General features: G+C 41.6%; 1 protein-coding gene across 1 annotated transcript in view; it reads left to right on the forward strand.

Moving 5' to 3' along the window:
• The first annotated feature begins 3987 nt into the window (after nucleotides 1-3987).
• LOC146009673 (protein-glutamine gamma-glutamyltransferase E-like) overlaps nucleotides 3988-25439 on the forward strand; it is a 30378-nt gene continuing 8926 nt past the window's right edge. The window contains exons 1-8 of the mRNA XM_083150130.1: nucleotides 3988-4015; nucleotides 7129-7302; nucleotides 7448-7678; nucleotides 13783-13901; nucleotides 14701-14829; nucleotides 16726-16897; nucleotides 17997-18132; nucleotides 19726-19829. Coding sequence (XP_083006256.1) covers nucleotides 3988-4015; nucleotides 7129-7302; nucleotides 7448-7678; nucleotides 13783-13901; nucleotides 14701-14829; nucleotides 16726-16897; nucleotides 17997-18132; nucleotides 19726-19829 — 1093 coding nt within the window. The remainder of the gene's footprint in view (nucleotides 4016-7128; nucleotides 7303-7447; nucleotides 7679-13782; nucleotides 13902-14700; nucleotides 14830-16725; nucleotides 16898-17996; nucleotides 18133-19725; nucleotides 19830-25439) is intronic.

Below are 25439 nucleotides of genomic sequence, written 5' to 3' on the forward strand. Positions count from 1 at the left end.
ATAGAATGTATTAAAAGGGGCATGGAAACTAGAGACTCAAAAGTAATTATGCCTCTGTACAAGGCATTGGTTAGACCTGGAATATGGAGTACAATTCTTGGCCCCACACTATAAAAAGGACATCATAGAATTAGAAAAAAAAACAAAGAAGAGCAGCAAAGCTAATTAGGGGAATGGAGAATTGAAGCTACAAGGAGAGATTGAGCAATTTGGGACTATTTACACTGGAGAAGAGACGTTTAAGGGGGGACATGCTCAACATGTACAAATATATCAAGGGCCAATATAAGGAACTGTCAAGCACCCTTTTTACTGCAAGAAAGGAATATAGGACACGCAGGCACGAGTTTAGATTAGAAGAAAGAAGATTTTGTTACCTTAGAAGGAAAGATTTCTTTATGGTCAGAGCAGTCAAACTGTGGAACTCTCTTCCTGGAGATGTAGTGTCGACAGACACATTAAATATGTTTAAAATAAGGTTGGACAAACATTTATTGGTTAAAAACATCCAAAGGTACTAATACGAATCATAATCTGTCATTAAAAATCTCAGAATATACTATATAACAAAGGATAAGCTATTAAAACCTAGGTTGAACTCAATGGGCGCATGTCTTTATTCAGCCTTATTTACTTTGTAACTGAGGGGTAGATTTATTAAGCTCGGTAAAGTGTCTGTTTTTTTTATCACCGGCCAATCAGCTCCTATCTGTCCTTTTTTAAACCAAGCCTGTAACTACACAGTTAGAAGCTGATTGGCCGGTGATAAAAACCAGACAAGTTATCACTTCACCGAGCTTAATAAATCTGCCCCTCAATGTGTAACAATTAAACATAGCACGTAGTAAATTAGCAGTGGGCTTACTGCTTGCTTAATCCTCTGTCCAAAATATTTAATTGCAGCCTGCATGCTCCACTTATAACATGTTTCTGCTCGCCCCTTCCTGAGGTGCGAGAGGATGCACATAGAAATCTGTGCTGTCTGGCTTTGTTGGCCTTACTGTGGCTGCTGAGGCCCATTGACTCTCCCATCCCAGAGTCAGCCACTGTATTTTCCCAGTGTCGCACAGTGCCGTGTCCCAATGTAATCCACTGCCTGTCACCCACTGCCTTTCCGCAGTGTTAGCCTCTGCCTCTCCCAGTGTTGCACTACCTTTCCTCAGTGTAAGCCTCTGCCTCACCCAATGTTGCACACTTTCTGTCCCAGTGTAATCCTCTCCCTGTCACCCACTTCCTTTCCTCAGTGTAAGCCTCTTCCTCACCCAGTGTCACACACTGCCTTGTCCGAGTGTCAGCATCTGTCTCTCCCAGTGTCACACACGACCTTTTCCCAGTGTAATCCACTGCCTGTCACCCACTGCCTTTCTCACTTGTAGAATAACATAAAAGAACGTCTCATGTATGTAAAACATGAGATTTTTCAAAACCATACTTGTTAAAACTCTCCCAATGTATTAATGAAATTCTGAAATGAAGCCTCATCAGGATTAATTTAAATCTTTTTTTTTTTAAACACTCTTTAGTTCTGCACAGAAATAATACCACAAATGATCCATTATTTTGGAGTTTATTTTGGGGTTCAGATTTTAGTTTGAATCCAACTTCATATTTTGGGGTTCAGATTTTAGTTTGAAACCAACTTCACCTATATTAAGAATTGGGTGTGACAAATCTTATCACCCATGAAATTCTAGTGGTTGGAGTCCCAGAGTAAGGAATAAGAGATTATTTATACAAGTAGAACAGAAGACTCCTTTTTAGGGCACTCTGAGTAAGTTCTAGAGTATATTTTCACTTGCACATATGTGAGTACACTGAATTAAACTCAAATATCACTTTTATTAATTTTCATTAAAAATGATTTACAATTAGATAAGTGTATATAATTTTTAATGAACTTATATATGTGCACATAAAAAATAAACCCTAGAACTTACTCAATGAGTGCCCCCGAAAAAGTCTTCTGTTCTACTTGTATAATTAATTTAAAACTTAACAAGTATTTTAAGTTTTGTGATGATAAAAACGAGGATTACTGAGAAAACCAAATGGGTAATGAAACTTTGGTGCATGTTCAGTGTTTTATTTTGTTTAAGCAACTAAATACAGCAAATGGAAAGTAATTATTACATTACATGTGTGCAAATACTGTATTCTATATCCTGTAAAGGTTCTGCTAACTACTTTTGACTTACAATTTATACTTCTGTGTGTCATGTACAGTCTCTACTGTATTATAACCATAATGGTTTCAAATAAGGCTCATATTAACTATTTGCAAAAAAACAATACCATGGCCCTTATTCTGGTTGGTGCGGCCAGAGCCGCACACGGGGCTCCGGCCGCACAAACCAATCCCCGCCCACCCTACGGATCGCCACGGCCGTCCGTACACGGACGGCTGGCGATCCGCATAAAAATGGTGGAGGCTACGCCTCCACCATGGTGGGAGCTGCCCCCTGCATTCGATGGTCGTCGACCATCGAAGGCAGGTCCGCACGCCGCGGCAGCTCCCGCAAGCTGAGACCACACGGACAATCGTCCGTGTGGTAGCTTGTATGGGGGCTGAAAGCTGACATCCGGCGACGTCAGCTTTCCGCCCCCATGAGCTGCGTCATGCCCTCATTTCCATGCATACGCCCCGCGTTTGCATGGGAACGCCCATGAAACGCGGGGCGTACACATAGGGAAATGAGGGGATGAAGCCCCTCACGCCCCTATCCGCCCCCTTTGCGGCGGACGAAATACGTCTGCGGCGAAGGGGGCTGCACATGCGCAGAATGACCTCTGCGCATGTGCAGAGTAAAAACATCGGCGGTACGGCCGCACGCGGGCCGTACCGATCCGATCAGAATAAGGGCCCAAATCTGTAGGCACTGTTCTAGCCACGGCTCAAGAGGTAGGTGTGAGTGTCCACTATGGGAATGCAGAACAATAGAAAAAAAGATGAGCAGCGCTGGGTTTAACTGAAAGAACAACTCATAACAGCATATTAAATATAAACAACTAGGTGATTCGTCGCGCCCTACGGGCACTCTTCACACATTCGTAAGGGGCTGCGCCCCCTAAATTTGTGAACGTTTGTATTGTGAGAAATATGGTTAGAATTTTATGAAAGATGCCCTGTATTGCAACTTGAGTTATAGGTGAAATGTGTTAAATAGTGTGCACATGATTTAAAAGGGGGTGTGTATTGTTTTGTTTAATTAAAAAGCGGTTACAGAGTAAGATGTACATTGATAGTGTGGAGGGTACAGTGACATTTGTGGGTGTGGGGGGGGGGTGCATGTTGTTTAGGTGTGTGTGAGTGTGTGTGCAATAGTATAGTAGGGTGTTTTTGAGTCAGCAGCTCCCCACTGGCGGAGTTCATGACACAGGAAAACAGGAGTGAGGGTAGTGATAGGGATGTGTGGGCATATGGGGGACTAAAGAGGAGAGTGGGGGACACTGTGCAGCTTCTGCCAGTGGGTGAGGGTCCAGCGTGGCAGCACAGGAGTACAGGACGGTGGCCCTGAGTCAGTGTCTCCTCCTAATGGGTGGGAGTTAGGGTGCATGAGAGCAGGAGGCTGGGTGGTAAAGCATGATAGGTGTATGTGGGCAACACAGCGTCAGCGACTCCCCAGTGGTGGAAGTTATGGTTCAGGAGAGCAGGAAGCTGGGTAGTGATAGGGGTGTGTGGGCATACCGGGGACTAAAGAGGAGGTTGGGGGACACTGTGCAGCTTCTGCTAGTGGGTGAGGGTCTAGCGTGGCAGCACAGGAGTACAGGACGGTGCCCCTGAGTCAGTGTCTCCTTCTACTGGGTGGGAGTTAGGGTGCATGAGAGCAGGAGGCTGGGTGGTAAAGCATGATAGGGGAATGTGGGCAACACAGGGTGAACGGGTCCCCACTAGCGGAAGTTACGGGGTAGGAGAACAGGAGGCAGGGAAGTAAAAGAGTTGTGTGGGCATGAGGGGTAGTAAAGGTTTTTGGCTGTTGCAGAGTAGGGATGGGCATTGGTGGAGACATCATCAATGGTTAGCATTGATGGCGATTTTGCACCCTGCCATCGATAGTAGTAACATAGGTACTCTTTACCTAGCACGGCGCCCACGATTTTGATCGTGGGCATCGCAGGTAAAAAAATCGCGGGCATTGAATGCACTAAAAATCGGGTGCGACGCGACCGACGCGATCCCCGCGATTTCCCATAGGGAACAATGTTAAATGTCTCAATTGACCCGATTTTTCTGTTCAATGCCTCAATTGACCCGATTTTTCCATAGGAAACAATGTTAAATGGCCCACAGAGGCCAAATAGCCACCCTGAAGTGTGAAATGGCCCCCACAATTGTTAACGCCACCCCACAATCAACGTGAACCCGAAGCGTGGCGAGCGCAGCGAGCCCGCGAGGGGCGGCGGTACGCGTCCTACGACCTTTTCATACCCCCACTATCCACGTCGCCGTGGAGTTGAGAATAGAATAGTGTGGCGAGCGCAGCGAGCCCGAAGCGTGGCGAGCGCAGCGAGCCCCGCGAGGGGACGCGGATACCTTCACAGGTAAACGCGTCCCTTCGCGGGCTTCACAGGTATCCGCTGCGCTCGCCACGCTTCGGGCTCGGTGGCTCTCTGCACTCGCCACACTATTCTATTCTCAACTCCACGCCGATGTGGATAGTGGGGGTATGAAAAGGTCGTAGGACGCGTGTCGCCGCCCCTCGCGGGCTCGCTGCGCTCACCACGCTTCGGGTTCACGTTGATCGTGGGGTGGCGTTAACAATTGTGGGGGCCATTTCACACTTCAGGGTGCCTATTTGGCCTCTGTGGGCCATTTAACATTGTTTCCTATGGAAAAATCGGGTCAATTGAGGCATTGAACAGGAAAATCGGGTCAATTGAGACATTTAACATTGTTCCCTATGGGAAATCGCGGGCATCGCGTTGCACCCGATTTTCTAGTGCATTCAATGCCCGCGATGGCCGCCGTGATAAGTAAAGAGTACCGTAACATATTACTTGGATAACCATCGATTGTTGTAGCTATCGATAGTCATCCATTATACAGATGTATCGGGATTCATCTTTGCAGGTGATGGCATCGCCATCGCCATCACCTGCATCCCCGCCATCTGTATGCCGGAAGGGGACGCGCGCGCACGAGGTGCGTGCGCTTCCCCTTCCGACGGTGCTGCCCTCGGTCGCCCGGTGCCCACACCGGGCGACCGCACCCCCCGCAGCCTCCTCGGGTCCCCCCCAGCACTATCGAGCGGGAGGCGGACAGTATTGCGTCCGCCTCGCCGCCCGGATACTGAGACGCGCGTGCGTGGGGGACGCACGCGCGTCTCAGTCAGATGGAGCACCGTGTTGCTGGCGGTTCGCCAGCAAAGATAAAACCGGCCCCATCTGTATCTGACTGAATAGGCCGTGGGTCAATCAGAACTCGGTGGCGGGACTTCCGGGTGTGGGGGGGTGGAGCTATCCTTGGGGGGGCGGGTTTGTGTATCCCGCTGGGCGGGAACGTTATACACATAGAACACTGGTCTTTTACCTAGGGGGGTGGGTTTGTGTGACAGATCTGGCTAAATAGAGATTTAATAAAATACACATAAATTTGAGCTCAAATTAACATAAAACCAATAATAATAAATGAGGTTAATAAAGGTATTTGAACAGGTCAATGCTGCATTTTTCTAATCAAAGAGGAAGTAAGATCTCAAATGAGAATGAAGTAAAGTCTCTATTGAGGTCCGTGGGCTCCCCAGTCTCAATTTGGATTGGGTCAGGCAAATGGGTGCATAATGCCTTTTAGTATGTACAGTTCTGGTGTAATACCCATCTTGGGAATAAAGGGTTACCCTGATTTGGATATGGTCGGCAGTCCGTCTGGGATGGTCCACAGTGGGCGAATAGCACTTTGTTGGCATAAACGGCAGGGTCCAGAGTGCTGGAGCTTAATAGCAGCTGCAGCCCTGATGAGGCTGGTAATACATGTGGACCATATGGATATATCATCCCTCTTATCTGCTCTATCCCATAGGGTATTGGCATGTATGTATTACATTTTATAATAACAATATGATTTGTATTCTGTTAATAATATTCAAGACACTATTCTGCCAGTATTATTATTCTAGATTACAAATGTCATGGCACTTCAGGATTTACCACCAAATATGTCAAGTCACAACCCTATGCTTTCTCTAAATTACTGAGGTGCAAAAGATGGGGAGAGATGGCTGGACATTAAATTTAATACAAATGGAGTGTGTAGATCTTCGAAAATAGGGATCATTCCCTAGGTGAGTTTTTTCTTTAAACATGTTTACAAAGCAGATGAGAACCAAAGATACCTTTAATGTGAAAATCTCCTAGTAACCCTAGGTGAGTGTTTGTTTGGGCCCACCAAGTGAAATGAAGAATACCCTGTGTTTCTAACATAGAGACTTTTTTCTTTTCCCTGTGGTTTGGAGACCCCTGATGGAACCTTCCAGTTAATTATAAAGAGTCGGATAAATCCTGAGAATAGCGCTGTGAAGATCTACACACTCCATTTGTATTGCATGTATTGTTTGAGTTTGGTAGCCCAGTTTTGTGTGTCTTCTAGCTGCAATTCCGTGTGAGCGCAGGTGGCTACGAATATTTTGCTTGTGGACATTAAATTTGTCCATAGTTGCTCCAACACTGTGGGCCTGATTCAGTTCCAGTTGTTGTAGCTGCTTATGCTGCAAAGATCTGATGTTTGGGACTTTGCGCATGTGCCGGACGACCCAGACCCTTACTGCGCATCGACAGAACAGGTCCGTGACTTCAGTCAAACTATGGGTTTAAAATCTTATGTTCAGACCAATGAGTTAAATAACGGATATAACCAATTTGTATACATTTTTTGTTAATTTTCCAGTGTTTGGGAGCAAATGGCCGATTTCCCTTTGTTCTCATCTATTACCAGATTTCATTCCAACCAGCCAGATCTGGCAGATTATTGTATAGTGCATGCCTAGAGTAAGAAATAAAAGCATGCGTGCTTGTATTAATGCAATGCAAGATGTACATTATAGTGTTCTCACGATGGATAGGGGTAGTCCTTGTGTCCGTAAATGCTAATAAAAATACACAGTATAATAATCATATTTCTTCTTTTTGCTTTAGCCCTACAGCTGATAAGTACAAATCTTCAGAACAGCACAAATGCTTTAGCTCACAGAACCGCGGACTACATGACCAAAGACCTCATTGTGAGAAGAGGGAAACCATTCAATATAGAACTTAAGTTCAACAGAACTGTACAGCCTGCAGACAAGCTCTCCTTAAAAGCTGACACGGGTAATGTAACATACTGTACAGTAATATACCAGCATTGTTGTTTGAAGAAAAGATGGACAAAGTTAATTTTAAATTTGTTTTTTAATTATGCAGTTTCCTTGAAAAATGTCAAAATTGATCTGAAATCTGTAATTATTTTTCGTAGGCCCTACCACATCAGGATCCAGAAATATAAGCTTTTTAATGCCCATCTCTAGCTCTGGAAGTGGAACAACATGGAGTGCTTTCAGTAACGACTCCTCCAAAGTCACCATCAACTCTCCAGTCAATGCGATTATCGGACGTTATCGGTTAGGGCTGCAGTTCTCCAGTGGAGGGAGTACTACCACCAAAAGCCTGGGGAATTTCATTTTGCTTTTTAACCCCTGGGCTACAGGTACATTGTTCAATGTACAATTCATCTATCTACTTATTTCATCAGGAAAACGTATAGACTGATACTGTGTATAATATTGGTATAGTACATTATCAAATCCAGTTAAAAATTAGAAAAATGTTCTATAATTCAACACACTCCCTCTTAGATGCATATTAATGTATTAAACAGAGCGTATCCTACAGGAAGCTTAGCATTTCTATAGATCAGACTTATAAATGTACAGTTCAAAGGTACATACTGTAATTTATGAGTAAGGCTGGGGCCACATTAGAACACAAACATGTCTTAGCATAATTGTCTGGCTAAAATTATTATTAAAGGGATAATACATTCAGAGAGGAGACGATGTCAAACCCAAGTTCTATGTAAGTGGCACGCCTGCTTGGCAAAGGGAGTAATGAGACAGTGGCCTGAAGCCTTCAACATGCAGCAGCTGGTAGCAGGAGAAAGAAATATGTGCTGGCCATAAGCAGTGTATACATAACCTGGTTACAGGGTGTCTCAGATGAGTTGGCTCTACCTAAACTTAAGGAAAGTAACCATTAGGTAGGGCTGCATGGCACATTTCTATTTCAAATTAGGGAAATCCTGTACAACTCAAGGTTTACATCTGAACACTCAGGGAGCTATTTACCAAAGCTTGGAGAGAGCTAATTTAAATGTTACAGACTGTTGTTGAAAAATGACAGGAGCTGATTGGTTAGTTCTTTAGCTCTCACAATTTTCTCTTACCAAGCTTTGACCAATATCCTCTAACAACCAATGAAGTGGGAGGGCAATTGCAGTAATTTGCTTGTACAGTCCTTTTGCTAAAAGCATGATGTAAGGGTATTGTGAATCTGGGCAGCTCAGTAGGTTCTGCCTGTGGACATATGAGCTGAGATCTACCCTACTTGAACCCCAAGACGCGCATGATAATTACCAGATTGCAGGGATGTATATCTTCTTTTTAAAATGTTACATCTTCAAATACTCTCTCATTTGAGCCAAGCAGGAAGAGACAAGTGCCGTACACCATTCCTTTAGATTATTATGCCAAAAGAGACTGTCATACTTTGCTATGGTGACTACACATCGAAGTCAAACTATTATTCAGATCTGATCGCTGTACAAATTTGTTCTCAAATGGGCAAAACCATGTGCACTGCAGGTGGGGCAGATGTAACATGTATAGAGAGAGTTAGATTTGTGTGAGTTATTTTGTTTCTGTGCAGGGTAAATACTGAAAAATAAAAAGTAGCGCTAATACAAGGGTAAATACTGGCTGCATTATTTTTACACTGCAATTTAAAATTTCAGTTTCAACACATCCCACCCAAATGTAACTCTCTCTGCACAAGTTACATCTGCCCCACCTGCAATGCACATGGTGTTGCCCATTTTGAGAACACATTTGTACTACTACTACTGCAGTCAGATCTGAATAAGGGCATATGTCCTCACAGAGCAATAGAGCTTGCCATTTAACCCATTTTCTGATCACATCATATACAGTATAATGGGATTTGAATTAGTTATCAGAACCAGTGTGCAATATCAACACTAAAAATATGTGAATTATACATAGCTACAATATAATCACTCTGCACATTATACATAGCTACAATATAATCACTCTGTACATTATACCTAGCTATAATATAATCACTCTACATTATACCAAGCTACAATATAATCACTCTGTACATTATACATACTGTAGCTACAATATGATCACTCTGTACATTATACCTGGCTACAATATAATCACTCTGTACATTATACATAGCTGCAAAAATGGGGGAGAGGGGAAAGTGGACTCTCTTTGTGGGGCACTCTTGTTTCTGATAATGAATTAAAATTTAACTTTTAATATTATTACTTTAATATAGGGCGGACATACTTTGTCTAACAGAAAGCATAGGACAGACAAAAACAAACGACATAAATTTTGCAGTGAGCTTAAAGTAATACGCTATGCAAATCGCGTTCTATATCGGAACAAAAAGTTCAATAACTCTGGAAATTGCAGTGAGCTTGTGATTGATATGCTATGCAATTGTTGTGTTCTATTTCAGAACAGATAGTTCTAGATGTGCCTAGCAAAGCTAATTGCTTTTTCCTGCTAGGTATCGTCTGAAGGGTATTTTATTAGAAAATTCAAGGGAATTATTCCCTGCTTAGACTGATGTCTGCACACTTAGATACTGATGTTATGTTGATGTGTTTTTAGTTTTAAACAGACTGTGTCAAATTGACTTGGCAAAGATTGCTTGATGTATTATGTGTCACAGTTGTAAACCAAAGTTTATCAAAATAAATTCTCCACTACTAATAGATAGCCTTTTTCACATGATTAAAGTATTAAACACTGTCTGTGGTACTCAAATAAATGTTTCAAAAACCGTTATGCAATTATAGCTCACCATTCGTACAGTATGCAGCCCACACACGCACCGATTCCAGCGTGCGTTGTGGGCTTAACTAGCACACACAGCATCGCATCGTATGCCTTGTGCATACGATGTGCATGCGATGCGATGCTGTGCTAGAAAAAGCTAGTACAAAAAGTATGTGCAGCACATACTTTTTGTACTGTACGATGAGGTGCCGCGGGAGCGCGCACCCCATCGTACAGCATCGCACCGCCGGCATCGACGCGTGTGTGGGCTGCATAAGTGTGATTGAACACAAGTATTAGCAGATTATTCTATACACAATTTATAGACTGCTGTTTGCACACTTGATAAGAAAATCCCAAGAAAATTGTCATCAAATTGTCATCAAATGGTAATGGTAATAGGTACAATTAGAGCTCACAGTTCATATTGTTTTAAATTAGCTGACACACAAACAATAAATGGCTTATCCAAACAAGCTTATTAGGTACAAAATCAACAGGCTGCTGTTTGTACACTTGATGGGAGGATCCCAGAAGGATGTCATCATTTACACCGGTCGACTGGAAATGGTCAACAGACCAGATTGGAGATTTAAATTGTATTCTAGACCAATTTCTTGTGTGGTTGATTAGCAATAAATTGTATGCAATAAGGTTTGTGCAGCAATTTCAATCTCACAGTATTGACCCATCAGCAAGTCAGATCGGACCTACTGCTTTCACTGAGTCTTGCAAACGTGCATTGGACTCAGGATGAGAGAGTCCTTCTCTGTGCTGCAGGGTCAGAGAGAGATATAGAATAGTTGCACTTCTGCTGTTGGGTAAACTGCGGATAAAGTTACCTTGTTGTCAAACTGACATTGCAATGCAAAAATGCCACGCAGTATTCCCAATGAGAGAGTGTCAGAAATAAAGGGTATAGATTCCCATTGACAGTGTTGGTGTTTAGAAAGGGTAAAGGATATCACAAAGTAGTTCACACGGAAACAGTGCCACCTTCTGCTTTTAAATAAGTCTTGCTCCAGCAGCGGACTTCAGTAATGTGAGAGGACAGGCACTGGTTCTCAGTGTGATAGGAATAAGTAGAAGAACACCGTTCTTACTCTTGCTGTTAGGTACCTGCTACCATGTTGTTTTATGCAACAGAGCATGGCAGGCTGTGTAAATCAGCAATTTCAGAGGTGGTGGGATACCTGTTTGACGGAGGAGGGTGCCCTGTGTGCAGTAAGAGAGTGGAGGGTTTGTTCAGAATCCGGTCTCTATCACTCGTTTGCAAGCAGGCTCCATACAGTATTGCTCCGTGTTTAGGTTCCCCAGCATGTGCGGCTGACTTGTGGCTGGATTGCCCGGCAGTCTAAGTGACACTGTCCCGCCGGCGCCGACGGGCAGTGTGATGGATGGATGACGCGCGTTTCGCCTTCCTACAGCTTGTTCACATCAATCACAAGCTCACTGCAATTTCCAGAGTTATTGAACTTTTCGTTCCGATATAGAACGCGATTTGCCTAGCGTATTACTTTAAGCTCACTGCAAAATTTATGTCGTTTGTTTTTGTCTGTCCTATGCTTTCTGTTGGACAAAGTATGTCCGCCCTATATTAAAGTAATATATTAAAAGTTAAATTTTAATTCATTATCAGAAACAAGAGTACCCCACAAAGAGAGTCCACTTTTCCCTCTCCCCCATTTTTGCATTTACATATTGGACTCAGGGGAGCACCACCAACACACAAAGACCACCTATCCCGTAAGGGACATTACGTCAACAAAGTTGGTTACAGGCAACTCAGGCCGAACCCCACCAGAGCGGTGAAAGGGGTCCCCTTTGACCCAATTCACACTCGGCAGGGAGAACCTTGTGCGGCTCTCAAACCCCTTTTCTCCGACATTATACATAGCTACAATATAATCACTCTGACATTATACATAGCTACAATATAATCACTCTGTACATTATACATAGCTACAATATAATCACTCTGTACATTATACATACTGTAGCTACAATATAATCACTCTGTACATTATACCTAGCTACAATATAATCATTCTGTACATTATACATAGCCACAATATAATCACTCTGTACATTATACCTAGCTACAATATAATCACTCTGTACATTATACCTAGCTACAATATAATCACTCTGTACATTATACCTAGCTACAATATAATCACTCTGTACATTATACCTAGCTTCAATATAATCACTCTGTCCATTATACCTAGCTATAATATAATCACTCTGTACATTATACCTAGCTATAATATAATCACTCTGTACATTATACCTAGCTACAATATAATCACTCTGTACATTATACCTAGCTACAATATAATCACTCTGTACATTATACCTAGCTACAATATAATCACTCTGTACATTATACCTAGTTACAATATAATCACTCTGTACATTATACCTAGTTACAATATAATCACTCTGTACATTATACCTAGCTACAATATAATCACTCTGTACATTATACCTAGCTACAATATAATCACTCTGTACATTATACCTAGCTACAATATAATCACTCTGTACATTATACATAGCTACAATATAATCACTCTGTACATTATACATACTGTAGCTACAATATAATCACTCTGTACATTATACCTAGCTACAATATAATCACTCTGTACATTATACATAGCCACAATATAATCACTCTGTACATTATACATAGCTACAATATAATCACTCTGTACATTATACCCAGCTACAATATAATCACTCTGTACATTATACCCAGCTACAATATAATCACTCTGTACATTATACCCAGCTACAATATAATCACTCTGTACATTATATCTAGCTACAATATAATCACTCTGTACATTATACCTAGCTATAATATAATGACTCTGTACATTATACCTAGCTACAATATAATCACTCTGTACATTATACCTAGCTACAATATAATCACTCTGTACATTATACCCAGCTACAATATAATCACTCTGTACATTATACATACTGTAGCTACAATATAATCACTCTGTACATTATACATACTGTAGCTACAATATAATCACTCTGTACATTATACCCAGCTACAATATAATCACTCTATACAAATTGGTTGTTGGTGAACATTTTATTGTAAGTGTGCAAGTGACCTGGGGATAGGGATGCTACTGTATATCATCCTTCTAATCGGGGACACATGAATTGCACAAGGTATGTGGCCGGCTGAATTCACGGGCTGCACATGCTTGGTCCATGAGGCCGCGCATGAGCAGTAACTGGGCATGTTGCAGGAACAGGCTATTCTGTGAATCTGGGTGCTAATAGTATATCCCCTACATTGCATTATAAATGCAGTTCTTGGAAAATTTGGCACTAGGTTAATAACACAAAGATAGAGATGATGCTGCATTAAGAAAGTACTCATAATGAGTCCATTTTTTATTGTAAAATTAACCTTTGTTTCAATGACGGTAGCCAATATTTCCAAGGTCTGTTCTACTGTACGCTTTTTGCTGTTTGGCTATTTACTAAGGCATGAGTTTCTTTAATATAATACTTCCTTGCCTCACATTTCCGTTGTTCTATAAAGGTGGGCTTCTTGTCATTGCTGATGTACTTGTTCTACAGCAGATCTAAACTCTGAAATCCTTTCTATGGAATCCCTTGTTTATAACATAATGTTATCATATGAACAAAGTTTAACCACAATTTATGCATTTTACCACCCATGCAGGGGATGCGGTATACATGGGAAGTGATGCCGAGAGGAATGAATATGTTCTGAATGAGACTGGAGTCATTTTCTATGGCAGCTCACAATCTCAATGGAGTAGGCCGTGGGACTATGGGCAGGTAAGTTTGAAGGACCTTTTCTAGTACATAAACCTGATATCTCTGAAATGAGAGAGGTGACTGTTGTGTGCAGTGTATTCTATTCTGATCACCACTATACAGTACAGAGCCAACTGGTGAGCACTTTACAAGCAGAGACCATTTTATAGTGGTCATCAATAGGTTCTATGTTGTATAATGGCACTTGTAACCAAATAAATCTACACAGTATATATGTAATAAAAATCAGAATATAAGTTTAAAAACCAAGACAAATAAAATGTAAATGATAATTAGAACACACTTCCATGAATAATACATAAAACAGCCCATATACAGTACTTCATGACAAGGCAGACCTTATGTTCTTGGGGGGGTACAAATTCCTGGCGGCCAGAAACAAGACTGATCAGGGTATCAAGTATTTTTACCCTACAGCCTAACCCCTCTCTAGATGTTACTATATAATATACAGAAATAAAATTAACTATGATATAACTATAACTACTAGCCAGCTGCCGGCTCTTTAATTAGCACATAGTATCTCATGGGAATTTTAACACTGCTTTCCGATTGGCTGCTGGACTTCTTCTGGACATTCAATCTTCAATTAGCTTGGCATGTTTATAATGTGCCATATATTGTAACCTACTTTTAACTGGTCCTGGGATGTTGCTCCTTACACTGTTACACTGGGTACTTGGAGAAGACATAATCCTTTTATTCATGACCCGATTCTACGTTTCTATTGCATCATTGCATCATTGTCGATGTTTGCAACTGTTTATTATTATTTTTTTTATTTTCTCCTTCCTTGCAGTTTGAAGAAGGCATCATAGATGCCAGTTTAAAAATACTGGACAGCAGTGTTGAGTACAGAAGAGATCCCACTACAGATTTGGCTCGGAGAAATGACCCAGCCAATGTTGGAAGAGTACTAAGCGCCATGGTGAGAAGCCAATAGTCATAATAATAATAATAATCATAATAACCTTTGTAAGAGACCACTGAATAGCAGAGGCCCAGAGTATGTTTTTTATGTTTAATAATGTATAGTTAATTATTATTACTATATCTGACACTCTAATATATGCAACGTACAAGTAGTGTATCAGGCAAAAATTCTTGGTTGCCTGATATTGAAAAAACAATACTCTTGATACAAACTGTATCAGAAACATTCTTTGCGCATTTGTAAAATGAATCTCCTTGTGGCATAGTTGTAATAATCTATTAAAAGTATTGTAGTCACTAATGGTTATGATAACATTGACCCAAGGGTATGGCGTCTAAAGGGGCTTGTTTTAGGGTTTGCTAAAGATTCCCACAAGGAATTGTGCTCTCCACGGCAGAGATACAGCATTGTTGAGAAGGAGCCTGACAAGCAGGGAGAGATGTTTGCCTATGAACTTAAGACTGGTTGTACACACCAAATATCCCTATTTAACAATAGTCCCAGCAGGATTTAGAAACCAAAGAGAAGAAAACCTCTCTATAACGTGGGTTTGTATGCCAGATTGGTGAATCATGGTATAGCCAAAAATTGTTATTGCCACCCATAGGTGGCAATAACATAGGCAGAATGCTCAGCAAGATCACTCAACACACAGCAATATGTCAGCGATGTATCGCTATGGTCCCTAAATATGGAGCGATGTAGGGGCATTTTGTATGCGATCTAGTTCTATAGATCCTATAGAAAATGCCTTGAAATCGCCCCGTGTGGAGGCATCATTAGAACGCTCAATAGTGAGTGTAATGAAGTGAAATCTGGACAGAAGGTAGAGGATTCCCTGCTGTTTATTAGATAAAAGTTGTTAATTACAACTTGATCACAAGGTGGTGATGTGATAAAACAAATCCCTAGAAGTGCTGCACGTGAAATTCTATGGCAATATTGCCTTCATCCATTGCTTTCAGACATCTTTACCACCCTGTTTACTGGAACTCGCCCCATGAACTTTTGGTTGTGATTTGGTTGTGAGTTTTGTTAAATTAACAGGTATATTAAGAAAAATGCCATATTGTACACTGTACATGCATCATGTGCTGGCTATTCTACCTGACATGTTAACTTCTGCTATAGAGAATGCTATCCTTTGAATGGAAACTGTTGTTGACCACAATAGAGGACACATTGAGTATTTGTAGCATAATTTAAGGGTAGGATGTACGAAAGGGAAGATGCGACCAAAAGCCAGTGTTTAAGCTTTGGTCGCATTTCACATATGTACTAAGCCTCAGTGCTGAGCAAGGCCTCAGTGCTGAGGGTAACACCAGCTCTTGCTGGTGTTACCCCACAGAAGCCTATGGGCTTCTTTCCACATTGTGCTCTGAGAGGTATGTGATCGGACCCTGCCACCCCACCCCCCTGCGGCCTTCTGCACATATGCCAAAACTCGAAAGTGCCAGCATCACCAGTACAGCTATTGTCAGAAGAGCAGTCCTTTGTAATACTAATTGCATATGTTTGTACTTATACGTATGTACAATAAATGCTTACTACAGTGAGCAGATAAGTCCTAATAGGTTTCTGTGGTGACTGTGATATAACTAAATGTTTCACGCTCCAAAAGAGCTGAGTAAGTTCCTTTAGTCACTAAAAGGCCAATAATGTGATTTAATAAAATATAGTATTTTGCATAATAACACAAAAAAAGGATTTCTTAGAGATTTGCAAAGGATTTTTATTACAGAAATGGGATAAATTCCTTAGATTAATCTAAATGGCTATTTAACATTAAACTTTTCATACAGTTTGTTACAAAAATAATTGACAATAACATATCACTGCAACCACAGTATTCTCAGTGTTGGCACAGTAACCATCAGTTGTTTTCTTTAGGTTAACAGCAACAATGATAATGGAGTCATTGTTGGCAACTGGAGTGGGGACTACACTGGTGGAGACACACCCACAAAATGGAATGGAAGCGTTGACATCCTGCGCCAATGGATGCAAAGTGGACCTGTGAAATTTGGACAATGTTGGGTTTATGCTGGTGTTCTTTGTACAGGTTTGCAAAATGACCTACATTGTTAAAGAAAATAACTAAACATAAAAGCCAGTTTGATATAAAAGTATATTTGAGGCAAGCTCATACAAACACCAAGCCAATGAACAATTGGACAGATCAAGCTGTAGCTCTAGGCCTCCATACAAAATACACCCAAAGTAATTACAACATGATGATGACCAGCCACTAGCTGACCACATGATCAGCTGTAAATCATAAGTATTGACATTGTGTTTCTATTTTTCTCACAAAATTATGCATTTTTTTCTATTTTTAAATGTGAAGAGAGTCATTGGGACTAAGGGGTTCATTTACTAAGTATCGGATGAAGATAAAGTAGACAGAGATAAAACATCAACCAACCAGCTCCTAGCTGGTATTTTTCAAACAGTGCAGTATGGCGGTTAGGAGCTGACTGCCCACATTAGAACCAACCAAGGCTTAGTAATTAGACCTCTCAGAACCGCTTTTCGAGAACTACAGTACCAACAATTCAAATTTTCCAGACCACCTAGCTGGTGCACATGTGTAGTTATTACTAACTGTCACATTTTCAAATGTTTGCTGCATTCAACTCTAACCAAGACATTCTACAGATACAAAGGTGGCTTGGAAAACATAAACTGTTGGTAGATATTTAGGATTGTTTCAGCCACCTCAGCTTTAGAGTGTAAGCGTGAAATTTAATAGGATGAAAGATTCCGAAAGTGAGAGATTTGGTAAGAAATCTCCAGTTTTTTTAAAGCGGCAATCATTTACACTGCAAAACCAGTTTGATTTTGCAGTGTAAATGATTGCCGCTTTAAAAAAAACTGGAGATTTCTTACCAAATCTCTCACTTTCTGAAACTCTCATCCTATTAAATTCCACCCTAAAGGTGTACACGACCACAAAGCACTGGTCACTACCGCACAGCACTGGCCACACCTCCTTTGTTTCTCATAATATACTTAAGAACATTTTCACCCACTGGCCCATGTGGCCTTTAATCCAGCCCTGACAAATACAAGTTTTAAAAGACCACTAAATCAAAATTATAATAAAATGAATCCCATTAATTCCAATATATTGCCATATCTTTGTTTGTATCTGTGTTTAGTGCTTAGATGCCTGGGAATACCTGCACGCGTGATCACAAATTTTGATTCAGCTCATGATACAGATGAGAACCTCAATGTGGACCGATACTTCGATGAGGATGGCAATGAAACTCCAGACACAGCTGACAGTGTATGGTAAGAGAAGTTACTTTTTATTTATTTATAGATAACTGGGCAGGTCATTATATCAGGATTCCAACAGGTCTAACCTACCTAAATGGATTGAGCACTATCTTAACTTACGCCATAACATAAAATTAATTCCTGTCATATTCAGATATTTGTAAACATTGTAAATTAGTTCGTTGTCATTAAGGCCAAGTTCATACTTGACACTGGGACCATGGATTGTAGGGGTTGAGATCGTTTGGTGTACAGCAAGATGGTCGACAAGCGTTAGGTCGATACCGTTAGGACGACTTGGGGAAAGGTCAACATGGTTCTAGGTCGACATGGGTTTAGGTCGACAGGTTAATAGGTTGACACAAGCAATAGGTTGACAGCTTCTAGGTCAGTCAAAAGGTCAACATGGGGTTTTCACTGGTTTTTTTACCCGAATGTCGTCACAGTAGACATGGACACAGTTTCCAATGCACCACATCCCCTCACTTTGCTCATAATGCTTAGGCACACTTCTTTATTCTCCCACCACACCCTAGTGGATGGTAGGGCATGAACTACCGTCTGTTGGCACATGTTGACTCAAAAACACAGTGAAAAACATAATGTAGACCTTTTGACTGTCGACCTAGACCCTGTCGACCTAATGCTTGTGTCAAACTAATGACCTGTCGATCTAAACCCAGGTCGACCTTGACCCATGTTGATCTAGAACCATGACGACCTAGAACAATGTCGACCTAACAGTGTCGACCCAACGCTTGTCGGCCATCTTGCTGTAGACGGTGACCCAATGACCGTATCCCGGATTGTAGGCCTCATCGTGCAAAAATTTAAGATAACCTTACAATCAGTGATGTGCAGTCAGGGTAGGTAGGGGAGGCAGAGCCTCACCTGTCATACATTTATTTATTTACAGTTTCTTATATAGCGCAGCAGATTCCGTTGCGCTTTAAAATAGTAGACAGTGATAAGACAAACTGGGTAACAACAGACATACATCAGTGTAACACAGAGTTTTGACTATAAAAATGACTAGAATAATACAAAAAAAGATATTTTTACTTAAATATCTCCCTTTTAGTTTAATAATTTTTATATTAAAAATTCACATAAGTTTTTACCATTGTAGCATGCCCACATGAATCATTGGGTACATATATGTGTATGTAAATCTAGCTCTGATACTAGCCGGATTCAGTATTAAATCCCGGCGGTCGGGATCCCGACGTTCAAAATCCCGACGCCGGAATCCCGACCGCCGAAATCCCGACAAGGGGGGGACGTGGATCGCCCCCCCTTGCGGGCTTGCAACGCTCGGCACACTAATTTATTCTCCCTCCGGGGGTGTCGTGGACACCCCCGGAGGGAGAAAGTGTCGGGATTTCGGCGGTCGGGATTTTGAACGCCGGGATCCCGACCGCCGGGATTTACACTGCATCCCTACTAGCCAGTGCCTACCCAGCCATAGACTTCTCTGTGCCTCGCTGTCTATAATAGACTTATAAATATAAGATTTCCACCTGCGAAGTGTTAAGTCGGACACTGTAAAGCTCAGTTTGTTTTCCAGCTGAACTATATTCTGTTACTTTGAACTGTGTTTAACAGGAATTTCCATGCATGGGTTGAAGCTTGGTTTACTAGAAAGGACCTTGGTTCTACTTATGATGGATGGCAAGTTTTGGATGCTACTCCACAGGAAGAAAGTCAAGGTACAATATATAACATGTAAAAATATTATTCTGCAACACTAGGGGTTTATTTCTCCTTAACTGGTAAGAGTATACATAACAGTAGGCATGCATAGGATATATGTTAAGAGTTATAAAAAAAAAAAAAAAAAAAACTGTAAACACCAAAAAGGAAAAATAGTTGTCCATAGACTTCAAAAGCAACAGTGCGATCACAACGGGTGCCGGATGACTGACCGGCAGTCGTAAATCCGACAGTCATTACACTGACGTCGGAATCCCGAATGCTAAAAACCCTGACAGACGGGCAGTGGCTATTCTCCATCGTGGGGTGCACGACCAACATAGAGGGAGAGTATGGGGTGAACCACTGTGCCTGCAGTGTGGTGAGCGCAGCTAGCCCACTAGAAGCTTCCTTTCGATTGTCCCGCTGTCTGAGTCCCGGCAGTCGGGATTCCGATGTCGGGCTAATGACTGTTGGAAATTCTATACTTCCATGCTTCCAAATGTCGCTGGAGAAAACAAGTGGCACAACAGCAGCACAGTTTTAAAAGTCATTGTTGGGAAACGTATGTGATTAACCCTGGTGCATACTGACTTGAACAAATATGCTACTGTTCGTCACAGAATGTGTCACCTAGTAACCCAAATCATAATTGATGGTACATATCTGGTGACCTTCAGTGGTGCTCCCGAGAGTCAAAAGGTACTGTCAGGAGCCAGGTTTTATGGTTCAGTCTGTTTTGTTTCTGTTTGGCCTTTTGACTCACTGGTGGCCTCCAGTGGTAGGTCTGTTGCCATTACAGCCCTGTGTTCTTTGAGCTATTATTCACAGGCTGTGAGGTATTAGCTCGGTAATCAGGAGCAGCCTGGAGATCCACCAGGTGTTTCAATCACCTGAGGCCTTTATAAGCCATGCTCTCCTGGGGATCTGTGCCAGTGATAGCATTCTGTTTAAGTTCCTGCTGCCTGTGCAGGGAACTTCTGTTTGCTCCCAGCCACGCTTCCTGGTCCCTTGTTCTGGTCTCCTGTTTGGATCCCAGGATATATCCTCTGCAGCTCAGCTTCTTGCTTCACAAGCATTCAGCGCCCATACCCGGTCCCAGGATCTCTTCTGTTCCTGTCCCTGGAGTTCTCTCTATTTGTTCAAGCTCCCTAGTCGTTCTGTCTGCAGGATTCTCATCTTGTCCCAGGCTGTCCCTGTGCCTGTTCCCATTACCCTCCTTGCCTGTGGGTCACGTAAGTGCTCCTTTGGAGCCTGGTTATTATTATTTGCTGTCACACCTCAGGCCCGCCGTGGCTGCGCCCCTCCGTGGGTCCATTATCTGGTTATTACATAAGTACCTGTCTTTTCCTCTGCTTTATTTTTGTCTGTCGCCCTAGCTTCTGTCAGGCAGGGGTTGTTCCCTTTTCCCACTGCACCTGGTTTTGGGGAATCATAGTCTCTCAGTGTCTCCATTCCGAGATTCCCTATTTCCCTCATTGTGTCTGCGACTGGGTCGCTTCTCCCCGCTCTTGGCCAGGTGCCGGCAGTCAGGGGTTCTCCCCTAGTTAGGCCCGGTAGTTAGACGGTCCTTTTGAGATACTCCCTGGCGATCGCTTACCCCTTGTCATCTCATAACACCTGGCTGCATCGGGGTTAGAGCCGGCTTAACTGGCTCTTTCGAACGCGGCGGCTACAGGCGAAGCCTAGCACTCTGCAGGGGTATTGCATCTGCCCGGGGGACTCAACAGAGTCAGTGTAGGTTTCGCTGTGGCCGTCCTAACCGGCGGTCCCAGCTACGGGCTCACGCCTGGATCTCCAGCTCCCTGCCTCCTGCAGCACCACACCAACATCCTCACGTCCCTGTCTTCGGACTCCAACAGTGGGTAACACCCAAATCCATAACAGGTAAAAGTTCAAATGTACAAAATAGAAAAAGAAAACTCTTATGTGGGAGCACACTTGCCAGGAGAGTATAGCTTCAAATGGCTATTTAAAAGAAATTTTAATAAAGTATACACTTTAAAATATTTATGAGTAAAGTTTACTTTACTTTTGTAATTTTGTAAAAATATAGTGATAATATAAAAAGTGAGAAGTTGTCACAATTATTATATTGTTGCCGTAGATGGGAACCTGTATATAGATAGATAGATAGATAGATAGATAGATAGAAAAAAAGGGACCCCAACCGCGCACACCTATATGGTTGCGGCACCTCTGAAGGCCCCCTGTTAGACAGGACCCGAATTGGTTTAGAGATGAAGTAGAGTGTGGTACAGAGTGCGCTACCAAGATTTAATCCACAATTGTTAAAAATATGATAAAATTTAATGACGCGATGCCTACAATAGGCAGCATAAAATACATACAGACTTTTTTACAGCATGTATTTGTCAATATCTCTGATTCAGGTTATATCTGTGATGAAAACAAAGGCCCAGATAGCTGACTTCATCAGGGGCTTACAAGCAGGGTTTGACAATCCAAATGACACTGTAAATTTAAATATACACAGTCATAAGTCCATAACATAACTGAAATTTGACATTTAATGAAAAGAGGAGAGGAGGATAGAACGAGAGGACTATAGTGGGGATTGATGAGCCATGATTAATATTATATAAGCTTCTGAAAGAAGAAAAAACGTGAATTTGTGAAATTTCTATTTAAACGTGTATTCATACAAGAGGTAGTGAACATACCATAGTTGGAAATTCAATTTATAAAACAATTTAAAATGATTTAGTGACGGTTGGGTTAATTTAAAGTTAACCACTTTTACACTTTGAAAACTGAAAATAGTGTCTACTGTGAAAAAACTTGTGATCACGTGAATAACATATAGTGAACTGGTGCTCTACGGACATAGGACCAACGGATATATAAAAGATACATATATATATATATATATATATATATATATATATATATATATATATATATATATATATATATATATATATATATATATATATATATATATATATACCTTCGTACAAAACATTAGTTTTATACACACTTTCAAATCGGCATCAATAATTCATGTACGGTATAGCATAAAAACCAAATGTCTGGAGGGAAAACAATATACAGATAGGGTAATCATTTTCGATTGCCATATACACTTTTACAGTAAAAAAAACTCATAAAGAGAGAGGATAAACTTTTTTCTACTTACAAAAACAGCCAAAAAGTTTTTTTTGGGCTGGTAACAATGAACGGACAGTTTTTTAGACTCAGTACATGGGAGTTGGTGTCCACCCCAAAAAGCAAATGTGACCGGAGTCCAATTTTCCTCCAATAGTATAGGCTTATCTATAAAATAAGCCAGAATGGGTGGCTTTCAATACAATCAGAATAATTTTGATGTGACAGTGATTTTGAGACACAAAAAATAGAGAATAGTACTTACATAGTCTGGACTACCAGATGTGCACTCTTTGGAATCCAAAAGCTGAATGGAAACCTGTGTGCTTAGGTGGCTTTATATAGGGAACCAAAAAACTGAATAGTATTCTCAGGCAGGAAGTGATGTAACATTTATATATATATTAACCGGACCTGGCACGGTCATCTATACCTAAGTGAAGCTGGTGCGATATTCTATACTGCCTATATATATATATATATATATATATATATATATATATATATATATATATATATATATATATATACTGTAGCCTTAGATAAGCTGTTACTATGAGTATATTGCAGACAGCAAAAGCATTGGTCTACCATGAGTATAGTCAGTGGCCGCTCTTACCCTTGTGGAGGAGGCGTGTCCGAGTCAGAACCAGTTTTGGGGGGCTGCCCCGCATTTGCGCACAGAGAGGCATCCTGAAGGAAGGAAACTCCTCCCAATGGGACTGCCTTTAGTGACTGGCAGTTCAGACTTTCAATAGATAGTCACTGTCAGTCACATTGAAGCGAGAGCAGTCTCACAGACTGCATCTGGCTTCACTTATGCACGGATTTTACCTGGGGCCCTGCAGCCCATAGGTAAAAACCACCACTGAGTATAGCACAATTATTTTGCCACATTACCTGTGCAATTATGGATGAATTGCAGAATTGATTTTATTAATGATGGTACAAGAGTATTCCCTGTGGGTCTTCCATTCAAGTACTAACCTGGCCCAACACTGCTTGGCCTACAAGATCAAAGGTTTTGGGCATATCCAGTGTGGTAACACCATAATCTAAAGATGGCCTTGAATCAGAACTGCTGATAAGGTCATAAAGCTGACCGATATAGTAGGCATAAGTCTAATAAATGTAATATCGCTAACAGTGTTGAAGAAATGACCAAAGAAGAAACTCATGGTCAGGCCATGAATATGTCACTGGTGGATTAATAGCTCAAATAAAACGGTTACCACACAGAGTTATCTTTGTGGTCTCTATCTCGGACATATGATGTCACTGGATAGGGATACGATGTCCTGGAATGTTAAGTAACCAAGGTGTGTTTTTGACAAATGCTAAAAGTACTGCAATAACAACCCAGGTTCTTCGGAGATAGCTTTCTCATCTTTTCAGCATTTGTGACAAACACACCTTGTAGCAAAGAGGGATAGTGTGTAATAATCAAACGCGCCTCTGCCCCAGCAGCCCGAATGGGCTCTCCAGCCGGTTCAATCAGCCGGCAATGCAATATGTCATAGAAGAGGGGTTGGAGAAGCCTATATAACACAGGCGCTTGGGGTCAGATGTTAGAAAATAGTAAATCTTCCAATCTTTTAATTATAGAGATTTATTTTTAAAAATGGAATATAAAAGGAAGAATAAAAGATAAAAATGGAAAAAAAACACTCACAAAAAACTCTGGTAAATCTCACAAGATCAGTCGGTCCCGTGTACTTAGTTCCAGGGTGTAAGGGGTGAATCTACACCTCCTCCTGCTTGTGCTCAAGCTCCCTTCAATTGTCAGTCCATTTAAAACTCCCCGCCAATTGCCGCAGCCGTGGTACCGGCTTCCAGGTTGGAGAGGAATCTGTGCACTACTACGGGTTGTGGAGAGATCTTGCGGCTCCGTCCAAACGGATGGTTGGGTAGTAGAAAGTGACCACGTCCACCTGCCTGTGGACGTGGTCACTTTTTTACTACCCAACCATCCGTTTTGCCACATTACCTGTGCAATTATGGATGAATTGCAGAATTGATTTTATTAATGATGGTACAAGAGTATTCCCTGGTGGTCTTCCATTAAAGTACTAACCTGGCCCAACACTGCTTGGCTTCCAAGATCAAAGGTTTTGGGCATATCCAGTGTGGTAACACCGTAATCTAAAGATGGCCTTGACGTGGTCACTTTCTACTACCCAACCATCCATTTGGACGGAGCCGCAAGATCTCTCCGCAACCCCGTAGCAGTGCACAGATTCCTCTCCAACCTGGAAGCCGGTACCACGGCTGCGGCAATTGGCGGGGAGCCAGACAGCACATTTTAAACGGACAGACAATTGAAGGGAGCTTGAGCACAAGCAGGAGGAGGTGTAGATTCACCCCTTACACCCTGGAACTATGTACACAGGACGGACTGATCTTGTGAAATTTACCTTTTTTTTGTGAGGGATTTTTTCCATTTTTTTATCTTTTATTCTTCTTTTTATATTCCATTTTTAAAAATAAAGCTCTATAAT

The sequence above is a fragment of the Crinia signifera genome, chromosome 6, assembly GCF_055691185.1.
Source record: "Crinia signifera chromosome 6, ASM5569118v1, whole genome shotgun sequence".
Lineage (NCBI taxonomy): Eukaryota > Metazoa > Chordata > Amphibia > Anura > Myobatrachidae > Crinia > Crinia signifera.